The 13,379-nt window shown below is 48.7% G+C and overlaps 1 protein-coding gene across 1 annotated transcript in view; it reads left to right on the top strand.

Moving 5' to 3' along the window:
• Nhej1 (non-homologous end joining factor 1) overlaps window positions 1-13,082 on the top strand; it is a 97,414-nt gene extending 84,332 nt beyond the window's left edge. Inside the window, exons 7-9 of the mRNA XM_032901378.1 lie at window positions 11,480-11,597; window positions 12,088-12,206; window positions 12,614-13,082. Coding sequence (XP_032757269.1) covers window positions 11,480-11,597; window positions 12,088-12,206; window positions 12,614-12,688 — 312 coding nt within the window. The 3' untranslated portion in view covers window positions 12,689-13,082. The remainder of the gene's footprint in view (window positions 1-11,479; window positions 11,598-12,087; window positions 12,207-12,613) is intronic.
• The last annotated feature ends 297 nt before the right edge of the window (window positions 13,083-13,379 follow it).

The following is a 13,379-nucleotide window of genomic DNA, read 5'->3' as shown; positions in this document are numbered from 1 at the left end:
GGGGCTCAGAGGACTCATCCCCCCAGGAAACCACCTTGGCCCCCGAGCCCTTTGCTACTCATTAGTTGCTGTGCAGACTAGAAAGCCTTGGTTTGTGCTGGGGCTGGGTGGGGCGCCGGGGACAGTTTGGGCTCTGGCCCTCCAAAGGAAAGGGGGTTGGTTATGGAGTGAGCGGAGGGTCACAGCTCAGCCTGTGCCATTTGCTTGTCACCTTGAGAAGTTCCACCTTGTCTAGCAAAACCTCCTTTCAGAGGCAGCTACCACAAAGGGCTCTTATAAGAGCAGCTGCCCCACCCCCATCCCCACTTCCACTCCCTCTGCCATTATTTTTCTTTGGGGCCTTCCTGCAATGACTCTGGGAGGCTGTGCTTCTTTCTAAAGGCGATTCAGAACCTATCGTCTCCCTGTAGCGCAGTCATTTTGTGATTTTCTGGTGCCCTGGGAGACTGTAGGGGTTAAGCACAGCTTACCTCCTCCAGAAGGCATTTTGCTTCTTCCTCTCTGCAGCTTGGGTCACTTAGAGCCTTAGGGGGGAGATGGAGCTACTTTCTAGTGACTGCTGGGCCTCAGAGCAGAGACCAGCCTCCCCTCAGAGCAGAGACCAGCCTCCTCTCAGAACAGAGACCAGCCTCCCCTCAGAGCAGAGACCAGCCTCCCCTCAGAGCAGAGACCAGCCTCCCCTCAGAGCAGAGACCAGCCTCCCCTCAGAGCAGAGACCAGCCTCCCCTCAGAGCAGAGACCAGCCTCCCCTCAGAGCAGAGACCAGCCTCCCCTCAGAGCAGAGACCAGCCTCCCCTCAGAGCAGAGACCAGCCTCCTCTCAGAGCAGAGACCAGCCTCCTCTCAGAGCAGAGACCAGCCTCCTCTCAGAGCAGAGACCAGCCTCCCCTCAGAGCAGAGACCAGCCTCCCCTCAGAGCAGAGACCAGCCTCCTCTCAGAGCAGAGACCAGCCTCCTCTCAGAGCAGAGACCAGCCTCCCCTCAGAGCAGAGACCAGCCTCCCCTCAGAGCAGAGACCAGCCTCCCCTCAGAGCAGAGACCAGCCTCCTCTCAGAGCAGAGACCAGCCTCCCCTCAGAACAGAGACCAGCCTCCCCTCAGAGCAGAGAGACCAGCCTCCCTTCAGAACAGAGACCAGCCTCCTCTCAGAGCAGAGATCAGCCTCCTCTCAGAGCAGAGACCAGCCTCCCCTCAGAGCAGAGACCAGCCTCCCCTCAGAGCAGAGACCAGCCTCCCTTCAGAACAGAGACCAGCCTCCTCTCAGGACTTTAACCGACCCCCCTACGAGCATAGACCAGCCTCCTCTCAGAGCAGAGACCAGCCCCCTCTAAGAGCAGAGACCAGCCTCCCCTCAGAGCAGAGACCAGCCTCCTCTCAGAGCAGAGACCAGCCTCCCCTCAGAGCAGAGACCAGCCTCCCCTCAGAGCAGAGACCAGCCTCCTCTCAGAGCAGAGACCAGCCTCCTCTCAGAGCAGAGACCAGCCTCCTCTCAGAACAGAGACCAGCCTCCCCTCAGAGCAGAGACCAGCCTCCCCTCAGAGCAGAGACCAGCCTCCCCTCAGAGCAGAGACCAGCCTCCCCCCTCAGAGCAGAGACCAGCCTCCTCTCAGAGCAGAGACCAGCCTCCTCTCAGAGCAGAGACCAGCCTCCCCTCAGAGCAGAGACCAGCCTCCCCTCAGAGCAGAGACCAGCCTCCCCTCAGAGCAGAGACAGCCTCCTCTCAGAGCAGAGACCAGCCTCCCCTCAGAGCAGAGACCAGCCTCCCCTCAGAGCATAGACCAGCCTCCCCCTCAGAGCAGAGACCAGCCTCCTCTCAGGGGAGAAATAGATTGTCCATGGTGGTGCTGTGAGGTCTTCTGCCTTGTGGGTCAAGGGAAGGTTCTGAAGGTCACCCCTCTGGATCTTCTGTGTTTTCATTCTGCTGTGCATTGGGAGAATCAATTAATCCTTCAGGCCTTTGTTTTAACATATATGAAGTAAGAGTGATTCTGGTGCCTGGTTGGGATGGTAAATAAGGAGGTTTGTTGGGTTAATTTAAAAATTTATTCTTGACACCTGACCACTGTGCCCTGCTACCGTTGACCTCCACAGTTAGGCTCTCACTCACTGGTAGCATCCATACAGTGTTGGGCTAGAGAGAAAAATGACTGAGCAGCCTGGGCACAATCTCAATGGCAGAGAATCACATTATTGTAAAGTTAGCCAGGTGTGGTGACATTCACAAAAAGGTCACAAGCAAGTTCAAGACCAGCTACCCAGTGAGATACTTTTACCAAAAATCAGAGCAAATCAACACAATTCTTAGTCTTGGGAGCACTGTTCTAGCCTTCTGCCTAGACCTTCCCTGTGTAACCTTCCTTCTTGCCTCCCTTCTTCTCAATCTCAGTGCTCAGTAGACCTGAACTGTATCTCTGGGACTGTGTGAGCTCTTCCCTATGTTAGTCTCTCTTGTAGTTCTAGCGTGGGGGAGAACCAGATATTAAAAATACCCCAGGTTCAATCGAGGCCTCAGAAAGCGATCAGGGAAGTTGATTGGGTGAGCACGTGGACTTTTGCACATGCTCTGTGAGCATGCCTCAGTTCTCCCACCTGACTGGAAAAGGGAAAGGGACAAAGTAGACTATGAGTTAAATAATCTTCAAGATCCCTGCACCACAATTGATTTGTAAGGTCTCTAGACACAAGCTTGTGGCCAGACTGCTCAGTTATTTTTCTCCCTGGCCCAGCACTGTGGGGATGCTACAAGTGAAAGAGAGGCTAACTGTGGAGGTCAGCGGAGGTAGGACACAGTGGTCAGAGGCGGCCTTGTAACAGGCACAGACCCAAACAAAGTGAAATCAGACCAAACACTGAGCAGTGTCAGCTGTGCTGCTAATCTCCCACATGGCCCTTAAAGGACAGTGTGCCCTTAGGATGCTGTGTGTTCTTTCCCCAAGTCACCAAGGTTTCTCATCTTCGAGCAGACAGAGGAGTCAATTTTTTTCCTTTCATGGCTGGGTATTATTTGTATAAAATAATGGGTTTCACCGTGGCATTTCTGTAGTTCATATGGGGTACTTTGGTCATATTCAGCTGATATGGGACTGTTCAGACAGTGAGGGACAAAACAGGAGAAATTGTTTATCCAGGTGAACTGCTGTGAAGAAGCAGATGGGACAGTGGTGGTTGTCATCTGAAGCCTGGGCCTCAGCACTGTTACTGTTCTGTCTTCTTTATGCTTTCCTCTCACATGCCAAGCAATCAAGAGACGAATCCCACCACACACCATTGACCTTCAGCCCTCTTGGTGGCAGATTGGAGTGCCCGTTTTTCTGCTTTCCAAATGCCCTTATGAGGTGATGTAGCAGAGCCTTTCCTAGCCCTGTTAGAAAGGAAGCAAGAAATAGAAGACTCATGAAAAGCATTTCCAGTTGAAACACTGCTAGGTAGCTTGGGCTCTGTTAATACTTTAAAAATTATTTAAATTGTGTGTGTGTGTGTGTGTGTGTGTGTGTGTGTGTGTGTGTGTGTGTAGAAGCCCACACACACATCTACATGTATAAAGGAGAGGTCATGCTTTGTGTGTTTCACGGAGAGAATTATAACTGAACTTCTTTTGCTTCTGTCCCCTGCCTGCAAAGGTCAAATAGAATGAGGGCCTCTTAAGCAGGTTCTGATAAGTGGGAGAATAAAGGCAATTTTTGAGAATCAACAAGAGTTGATGTGGGGAAACAAGGAGCCATAACTCATCCTGTGCAGGTGCCCTTCACAAGCTCGAGGACCAGGAAGATTGCTCACAGTGGAGAGCACTTGCTTTACAGGTCAGGTGGGTCACTACCTCCTGTAATTCCAGCTCTGACAAATCCAAATCCAACATCCTCTTCTGGACTCCATGGGTACATACACTCCACTGCATAGACTTTCCTCCGTGTATCACATAATTTAAAAACGTCTTCTAAAAACCCAATATTAATTAATTATCTCCCAAGGTCCACGAACTAGTGCTCCAATGTAGGTGGTGGTCACTTGTTTTCTTGGTGAGGGAACAGGGGCTTTCAGACTTGCTAACACAGCAGGGAACTGGTGTGGTAGTAGGGATGGTGACCCTGGGCTCTCTCCCTCACCTGTGTCTTGATGAATCGCTGAATTGTTTGGAAAACCTGTGCTTTGGGATGCCAGTCGAATAGGTTTATAAGCGTCTCTGCGTGCTATCCTTTGCACATGCCTTGAGTTAGCTTGACATGGGGTAGGGCCAGGGAAGAGAAGGCTCAGGAGCTAACTCCACATGGTGGTGAATGCCTAGAAGAGAGGTGGAGGGAGAAGGATCAGAGTCCCTTTTTTTTATAAAAGATTTATTTATTTATTATGTATGAGTACACTGTCGCTGTCTTCAGACACAGCAGAAGAGGGTGTCAGATCTCCATTACAGATGGTTGTGAGCCACCATGTGGTTGCTGGGATTTGAACTCAAGACCTCTGGAAGAGCAGTCAGTGCTCTTAATGGCTGAGCCATCTCTCCAGCCCAAGGATTAGAGTTTCAAGACAATTGCTGATACCTCATAACATGTATCACATGTGACACCAGTCTGAGGCACACAGCAGTGCCCCAGTGTGCCCTTCAAAGGGAAACACCCATTTCCCCCAAATACTTGCTCTGTTCTCTTACTAATCGCCTCACTAGCTCTGTGGTATAGGTCTTCACATACTTGGTCTGCTCTTCTTCCCCTTCCCTCAAAACAAGATAAATTTATGAATTGTGTGTTGTGGACCTCAGGTTTGTTTTCTTCTTTTTCTTCTTCCTCCTCGTCTTCCTCCTCCTCCTCGGCTTCCTCCTCCTCCTTCTCCTCCTCATCCTCTTCTCCTCCTCCTCCTTTCTTATTCATTGCTGGGGATCAAACCTAGGGCTTCACTATGCTAGACAAACATCCTACCACTGAGCTATGCTCCAGTCCCAGCCTCCCTTTGACTTAGGATTTCATTTTAGATTTCTAGATCATTCCTTTGTTACATCTGCCCTGTGCCTGACTCCTCTCATGTGACACCCAGTGTGTGAGCTTGAAGGTGTGTTGGCCATCTGTGCTGGCTAATTTTGTGTCAACTTGACACGAGCTAGAATCATCGGAGAAAAAAAGCCCCAGTTGAGGAAATGCCTCCATGAGATCCAACTGTAAGGCATTTTCCCAATTAGGGATCACTGGGGGAGGGCCTGGCCTACTGTGGGTGCTGCCATCCTGGGCTGGTGGTTCTAGATCCTACACGAAAGCAGGCTGAGCAACCCATGAGGAGCAAGCCAGTAAGCAGCACCCTCCATGGCCTCTGCATCAGCTCCTGCCTGCAGCTTCCAGTCCTTCTTGAGCTCCTGTACTGACTTCTTTTAGTGATGGAAATAAACCCTTTCCTCTCCAATTTGCTTTTTGGCCATGGTGTTTTGTCACAGCAGTAGAAACCCTGTCTAAGACACCATCCTTTTGGAGATGCTCGCCACCTGTGCTGCTCTCACCCGAACCATGGCACCTTGCAGCCTATCTTCCCTTCCTCACTCAGGGCCACCCTTCTGAACATAAAGTGGATAATTTCATCCTCTGCTACATCATGTCACGATTCAGATAAACACAGGGACCTGCCATTTACCTGCCACGCTTGTCTTCTCATGCAGTGAGGCCACCTAATTTACCATTCATACTGAGACACTTGAAAAGAGAAAAGGGCTCTAAGAATAATCAAAATGAATAGTAGACATAAAATAGACTGCTCTGGAAAACAACTCGGACCACACGGATTACTCTCTCACCTCCATTTAGAGCTTTTTGAAATGTACTTTGTGATATTTTCCGTGACCTCTGTTTAGAAGTATATCACAGAGCTGGATAGATGGCTGTGCAGTCGATAGCACTTGCTGTTCTTCCAGAGAACTGAGTTCAGTCACCAGCACCCACCTCAGGGGGCTGCAACTACCTGTAACTCATCTCAAGGAGATCTTACACTCATGCCCAGATAGATGGATGGATGGATGGATGGATGGATAGATAGGTAGATTAAACAGTATATAGCATTCTTGTCCCACTCTACAATATTTTGACTAAGTTATTTTATTTCACGGACTCGTTTCTTTTTCTTCCCACAACACTCTCTCAGTCTCTTTCTGTCTCTCTGTGTGTCTCTCTCTGTCTCTGTCTCTCTCTAGAGAATTTAGCATGCCACATTTACGCCATGGCACCCATGTGGCAGTCAGAGGACAACTTGTGGGACTTGTTTCTTTCCTTCTTCCATGTAGGTCCTGGGAATTGAACTCAGAATATGAGGCTTGCTTGGAGGCCTTTATCCCACTGAGCCATCTGGCCAGCCCCTAAGAGTATGAAATTGGTCTTCTCTCTAGAGTGTAAGCCTCAAGAGGGCAGCACTTGCTCAGTCCTGAGCTCCTTGGTGTTTCTTAGACTTCAGTAGACTGATAGAGATGGCTGAAAAGATCCGCTCATTAGATGCATCCTAAATCATTTGTGTTGTTCCCATTTACTGATTTTGCAACCCCTTGGCAGTTAAGGGCTTAGAGGAGTTTTCTAACGCTCAGAGAGAAGCTAATTGAGAGAGTCACCAGGAGTCCCAGGATGGTGGTATGGGCATTATAGGGAGACAGCAGAGTTTGCCACAGTGCAGGAGGGAGGTGAGGATGTCTTACCTTTAAGGCAATCTCATGTTGGAGGTCTGACATTGATGGCTATGACAGGGTGAGGGTTAGTCCCTGGGCCTTGGAATGATGCTAGCTCTGGGACAAATGCCAGAAGCAACCCAGAGGAGGATGCTGGAGGGTTCTGGTTAGCTCGCTTTCCCTGATCTTTCTATCTGTTTAATCTGTCCTCAGACAGAAGCACATATCTGTAGGGGAGCTGTGTATTAGTGTGAGCTTTTCTCGGGATTTTAAAGCTTCCTTTTCTGGAACATCTCAGAAGAAAAAAGAATGAGGGAACAGACCACCTACCTCTAGTTGAAAGTGCCCATTGAGTTCTTGCCAACAAATCCTCCGGGATTCCTCCAATTTCTGTCTGCACCATGGGTATGTGTTTTGGATTTGATCAAGTGGTGATGACTGAAAAAGAAGGTGGTCAGTTTGGGCCCTAAGAGCAAAGATGGGCTGCAACAAGGAACAAAAACAAAATGAAACAAAACAAAAACAAACCCAAAAAATCAAAGACACTTTATAGACGTTCTGTCATTTTGGTTTCCCCAGTGTCTTACATGGTGTGAGCAGGAACCAGAGCCCTAGTGAATTGTCTCAGGAGGGTAAACATTTGTTGGCAATAGAAGGATTATACAGTGACTGATGGAGGGTCATATAGTGGTTGATGCAAAGGTCATACAGTTATACAGAGGCTGATGGGTTACACGGTGCTGATGGGAGGTTATACAGTGGCTGATGGAGGGTTTTACAGTGGCTGATGGGGGTTATACATTGGTGATGGGGGTTATGTAGTGGTGAGAGGAGGGTTGTACAGTGGCAATGTGAGGTTATACAGTGGCTGATGGGAGGTGATACAGTGGCTGATGGAGGGTTTTACAGTGGCTGATGGGGGGTATACATTGGTGATGGGGGTTATGTAGTGGTGAGAGGAGGGTTGTACAGTGGCAATGTGAGGTTATACAGTGGCTGATGGGAGGTTATACAGTGGCTGATGGAGGGTTTTACAGTGGCTGATGGGGGTTATACATTGGTGATGGGGGTTATGTAGTGGTAAGAGGAGGGTTGTACAGTGGCAATGTGAGGTTATACAGTGGCTGATGGGCTCTACAGTGGTGAGGAGTGGCTATATTGTGACTATTGACGTCAATGATGGAGGACCAGGAGTGAAGTAAATGTAACCAAGAGTTCTGAGTCCACATTGTTTCAGTATTATTTGGGGGCCTAGGAAACTTTGGCAAACACCATCAAGTAGAGAAAGTAAGTTATGAAACACAAAGAAATCCCCACAATGTGACCCTAACTAGGGTTACGATCCAGTGGGTGTGTGTTTAGGTTTCTCATTGCACTCTGCGTGACACAGCCCACATATTCACACTTTCATGCCGCACGTATTCCCATGGTGCTCAGAGTCTAACTGTGCAAGGTTCACCTTGATATCACCACTTCTGAAGCTTTTTCAGGGAGTTCAGTTGGAATTCCCTGTCTTCTCTGGCTTCCTGTCACCATTAATTATAATTCTGTAACAGCAGATCACTTAACACTGTCACACACATGCAAATGTGAGTTCTCAGAGGTTAGCCTTCACTAATGTCTGGTCAATGTTTCACTCAGATCTGTTCTGAGGAGGGCAGGACTGAGGTGGCCACCCCTTGCACCTCCTCCTATAGTGCCTGCTATCTATAATCCTAGCCCCCCCCCCCGTCCCCCAGAGAGGGGCTTGAATTGTCTCTGAGCTAATCAGATGGACTAGTCATGCTGTAGGCTCACCTGACTCTTCTTGCCCTGCCGTTCTGGTCAGTGACCCGCTCTATGCTGGTACATGGTGCTCCTGGCTAGGCATACTTACAGCAGGAGACACTATTTACTTTGCTTAGTTCTGACTCCAGCATTCTTGCTTTGATCTCTGTGGCCTGCCCCACCTAGCCCCTGCCATTGTCCTGCCCTGGGAGCTAATGCTGCTCCTTTCCTAGCTCTGGTGACCATATACCTCTTTTCCCTGGCTATTCTGGGGGCATGTGCAGGGATTCCGTGATGCTGGAGGGCTCCAGTCTATACCAATTGCTGCTTCTCCTGCCCACCCACATTCAGTTGCTTCCTTTTTATCTGTCTGTTTTCTTGTCACCTTAGTGATAACAGATAAGCTATGATGTAAGAGATTGTAGATTGCGAGCCTGGTAAGGGCTAGATTTTCATTTTGACTAATTATGCTGTACAGAGAAGCAATAAGTGTGGTTTTATATTTATTTCCTAAAGGCTGACTGCTTAGAATTAACTGTTTTTCTGCTTACTAGTTGAGACTGACTACCTCAGCCAAATGCATACTGCTAGTGCCTGCCGTGTTCATTCAGTCACAAACTGTTGAGTCCCTAATGGGAGAGGAGCTATTCTAGGTGACAGGAAAGTGGTAATGAAAAAGAGGGGGAAAGTAGATTAATATTTAAAGTACTTAGAGCAGTGCACATGATAGACATTTAGTAAATGATATTGCTAATATTTTTCTGGGACTAGACCTGTGAATGGGATAGCCATTGGCAATGGGGCCAGTCTCTCTGAGAAAGGGAGAATAGAGGTAAGACCAAGGTTAGGTCTCTAGACTAGGTTCAGAGTAGTCATGGCTTGAGTCCCTTTTTACTTCTAATACTTCATTTCAGAGTTAAGAACATGTGCCGGAATAAAATATCAAGTTTAGCAAATGAGTCTGTTTTATTCCATGTAAAGGGTAGAAGTCAGTGGCCCTGGACTGCCTGGACCCTGCCCAGCCTGTTTATGCAGGCTGTGCTGTACCTACCAAGTCGTATGTGGATGACTGGAGAGGGTGTACACTTCTTGAGGAAACATCCCAGACTCTGAAAGAGAGAATCCTTTGGTCTCCCTGCTGCCAGGGCTTGCTCCCCATCAAGTAGAGGGCTATCCTTTGGAAGAAGTGGCCTATGAAGTAGAGAGCTGACTCTAGTAAGGAGAGGTAGGGTACAGGTGCCATGGCCTGCTGTTTACCCTTGGTTTCAGTTCCCTCCTCAGGGAGTGTAGTTGAAAATGGCTGGTATGATAACTCACGGGGATTACTGCTGGAGGCAAAGTTTAGACTCCAGGCTCCCTGATTCATTGTCTGTAGTTTCCAGTGAAAGTCCAAGCCTTATTAAAACAGGGTTATATTGCAATAAAATGAAAGAAAGTCCAAGCCCGAGGTAGTGTTTATGAGGTGAGGTTGGAGGAAGATGAATGTTTATTATCCCCTGTTGGATCAACAGATTCTTCAACCTCTGCCCTACTCAAGGGAGACCAACTGTAATCCTAGTGCTCCAGCACCCAATGCACTCTTTCTCACGAGTTCTCTATCCCGTTCTTCCCCCACAGTGGCTTTCAGAGATGACCGTGAGGCTGAGCATATAGCTTAGTGGTAGAGCATCCACCTAGCATGTGTGAAGCCTTGGGTCTGATGCCCAGCACTGTAAAGAAGAACCCTTAAAGCACAGGAGAGGTGCCCTTGACTTGAGCTGTGTATGAGTGAAGGACTTTAGGTTTGGTTCTCATGTAAGCTTCTAGCCAACTACTCACATGGACCTGCTGATTTGGCTGGGAGGTCTCATGGTTGACATGCTTAGGGTCAGGTGAAGTACTTTCTGGACTCATTCCAGGATCCTGAAGTGCAGCTAGATTTGGGACACCATACTCTCGTCACATTTTTTTTATTGTATTTTGTTCAGTCTTCAGCCATTCTTTCATCTCAGTTCAGTTGGAAAGAGAATTCAGCCAAGCGTGTTGCTGTGAGTGTGCACTCACGGCACACGGCAAAACTGATATACTTTGAGTGGTTCCTCAACTTTCATTCCACCATCATCTTAAGGAGTCATTCAACTTTTTTCTAATCACTCCCTCTCAGGAAATTATAATTCCATAGATATAGCGAAAGTCTTATGGAGCCTGGACAGTGGCTCAGTAGATGAAGGTGCTACGAAGTCTCAGGACTTGAGTTCCACCCCCAGAACCCGTGGGATGGGAGGGGAGGACCACCTCCCACAGTTTGCCTGCTGACTGCTGCATGCGTTTGCATACATGCTTGCATAAATAAGTAAACGCAAAAATAACATCTCTGTGTTGTATGTGTCTTTATGTTATTGTTCTGTGAAAGAGGAACGTTTCTCACCCCTCGAAAACCTTCCCACCCCCTTGGGAGAAGAATCCCCCCACGGATGAGCATGCAGAGCACAGCAAAGCACAGCTGGGTTAGTCCAGTCTGAAAGCGGGCGGAAGGGTCCCCAAGCTCTGTTGACTCTGACTAGCATCATGTCATCATCACTTTGTTCTTCTTTCTACTCTGCTGTTCCTATTTGTTCCTCCCCCATCCTGGCTTCCATTCTTTTTCTCGTTCTTCTGTGGAAGGAAGCTGAGGAGTAAACATAGTTAAGATGGCAAACCATACAAGCCAGGGACGCTTAGGGCGGATAAGTTCTTTGCGTATGGCGGTGCTCCTGGGGTCCGAATGCTAGGCAAGTGCTCTGTGAATGAATTGTACTGCCAACACAGGCAGACAGTGTCCTAAACAGCCCCGGGAGGGCTCATCTCATAGGAAGAACGAGGCCAGAGACATGTGGAGCATTCACAGGAAGCAGAAACAGAGAGAGGCGTCAGAGCGGCCTTGCAGAGGGAAGCACACAGGGAGCCTCTGGGCTGGCTGTGGCCGCAGGCTTCAGCCCTGCGTTAGATTGTACTTCTCATACGGGTTTCTCGGGTTTATTTGGGGTCGATGGCAGTTCTGTCAGTGGGATATCAGCTCTCTTTCCTCTACACCTCCAGGCAGATCAATTACAGTATCACCTTTCCTCTAGAAATTGCCAGAGGCATGTGCTGTTGGTGATGGAAGGCCGTTTGCCATGAATCTGCAGAGCCTGTATGTGGCAGTCACAAAGCAGCAGGTCCAAGCCAGGCAGAAGCATAAAGGCTCTGGTGAGTATCCCCAGTCTCAGCTGTGTCTGCTTGGGGTGCTCTGCGTATCTGATTAGCAGTTCTAACCATATAATCTATTTACATTCCAATTAATAAAAATTAAATCAATTTAAAAATTAATTTCCTGTGTACTTTACCCACCTATCAAATGCTCAGTAGTCATGTGGCCAGTGCAGATACAGGACACTTATCTTACCACAGAATATCCTCATTACTAACACTGGCCCAGGTGCTCATGATTTAGCAAGAGAACGAGGCGTTTAGAGACTTGACCACCTCTTGCGAGTCAAGGAAACTCATCCTACGTGCTGAAAGTGGGCTTGGGAATTTTATAGGAACAGGGTTTGCTCAACGTCAGCTAAAAGCTGGCTCCTTCAATCTGTTAATATATTAATAGCAAACTCTGCCCTTCGTCCACCAAATGCTTGGTGGCTGCTTCTCTTCTAAGAGTGGGCATCTCTCTGCCTTCTGTTGATCTTTCTGATTTCAGGAGAGCCTCCGACATCAAGCAGCACCTCCCCTCAAGGAACTGATAGCCAGCTTCAGAACCGGCCAGAACAGCAGATCTCTCCCACTCCAACCCTCTCAGAGGCTGCATGTGAGCCTGTGGTGAGTCACACACGAGCGGTTCCTGGGTGTCCATCCGAGCACTGGAGATAACCTGGCACCTGTAACCTCATGGCCATGGTCCTGAAGTTGCTGCCTGGGTGACCCCGCCTTGATAGTATGAGAGCCTGTGAGCTGATTCTAAACTGCAGAGCATCTCGCTTGCCCATATCCTCCCTTGCCACCTCCTGCCACTCGGACTGCATGATGAACCTTCACTCCCTTTCACCTTACTCTACTTCCATTGATGGCCTGTGAGGGACATTGGCCTGTGAGGGACTTGCCCACTTAGACTCTTACAGCACTGCCTAGCATCAAAACATCTGTCAGATACGTTAAGAAGGCTTCAACCAGCCAGGAGCCAAGAGGTCTGTTTCAAAACAGAGTAACTGAGTTTCCTTTCCCTCTAGGCTGCTTCAGGCCCTGTGCATAGAGCTCAGCTGGTAAAGGCCAAGAGGAAGAAGCCCAGGGGACTCTTCAGTTAGCTCACTATGTCTCAGCCACCGAGAAGAGAGCAAAACCGCTTCCTAGCATCACCCGGAGAGGAGCTTGCATGGCAAAGCATCCGTCAGAGGCCTGAGTTTGTACTGACGGGCCACCTGAGTGGGAACTTCATCAGTGGAAGCCTGACTCCAACTCACTGGCAGTCCGGATATGAGTGACGCCAGCTCCTTGTTTGGCTGATGCCAGCTCCTTGTTTGATAGCATTCTTTCTCTAGAACTAGCATCTGTGGCAAACTTAGATACATGAAGCGAGTTTGCAAAGAGGCGCATGCCCAAAACACCAAGCTGTCTTTCACAGGGGCCTCTCACCAGTCCCACATGACCCTTAGAAAGCCGCTCCCTCAACACAGAGTAAAAGATGCTCACATCCCTCAACCGTGGGGTTACCTGTCTGTGGTCTCTGGACCCCAGAAGTGCCCGAGAACAGAACTGGGTCTCCCCTAGTCTTCTTGGTACCAGCTCTATCCTGCAGACCCTTTGTCAGCTTCTGTCATGAGGCCTGAGATCAGTCACAGTTAGAAACCTTGATCTTGAGAACTCTCTCCATGGTAGCACAAGACAAATTATATTTCTGTCAAGCTTGGGTGTGTTTTTCTGTCTCCTTCCAAAGCATAGAGAATAGGCTAAACCATAATGTCAGGACAAATTACAAATGGCTTCAAGTAGTAGGGC

The sequence above is a fragment of the Rattus rattus genome, chromosome 4, assembly GCF_011064425.1.
Source record: "Rattus rattus isolate New Zealand chromosome 4, Rrattus_CSIRO_v1, whole genome shotgun sequence".
Classification (NCBI taxonomy): Eukaryota; Metazoa; Chordata; class Mammalia; order Rodentia; family Muridae; genus Rattus; species Rattus rattus.
The sequence above is the reverse complement of the archived record's forward strand: the minus strand, read 5'-3'. Positions and strand labels throughout refer to the sequence as shown.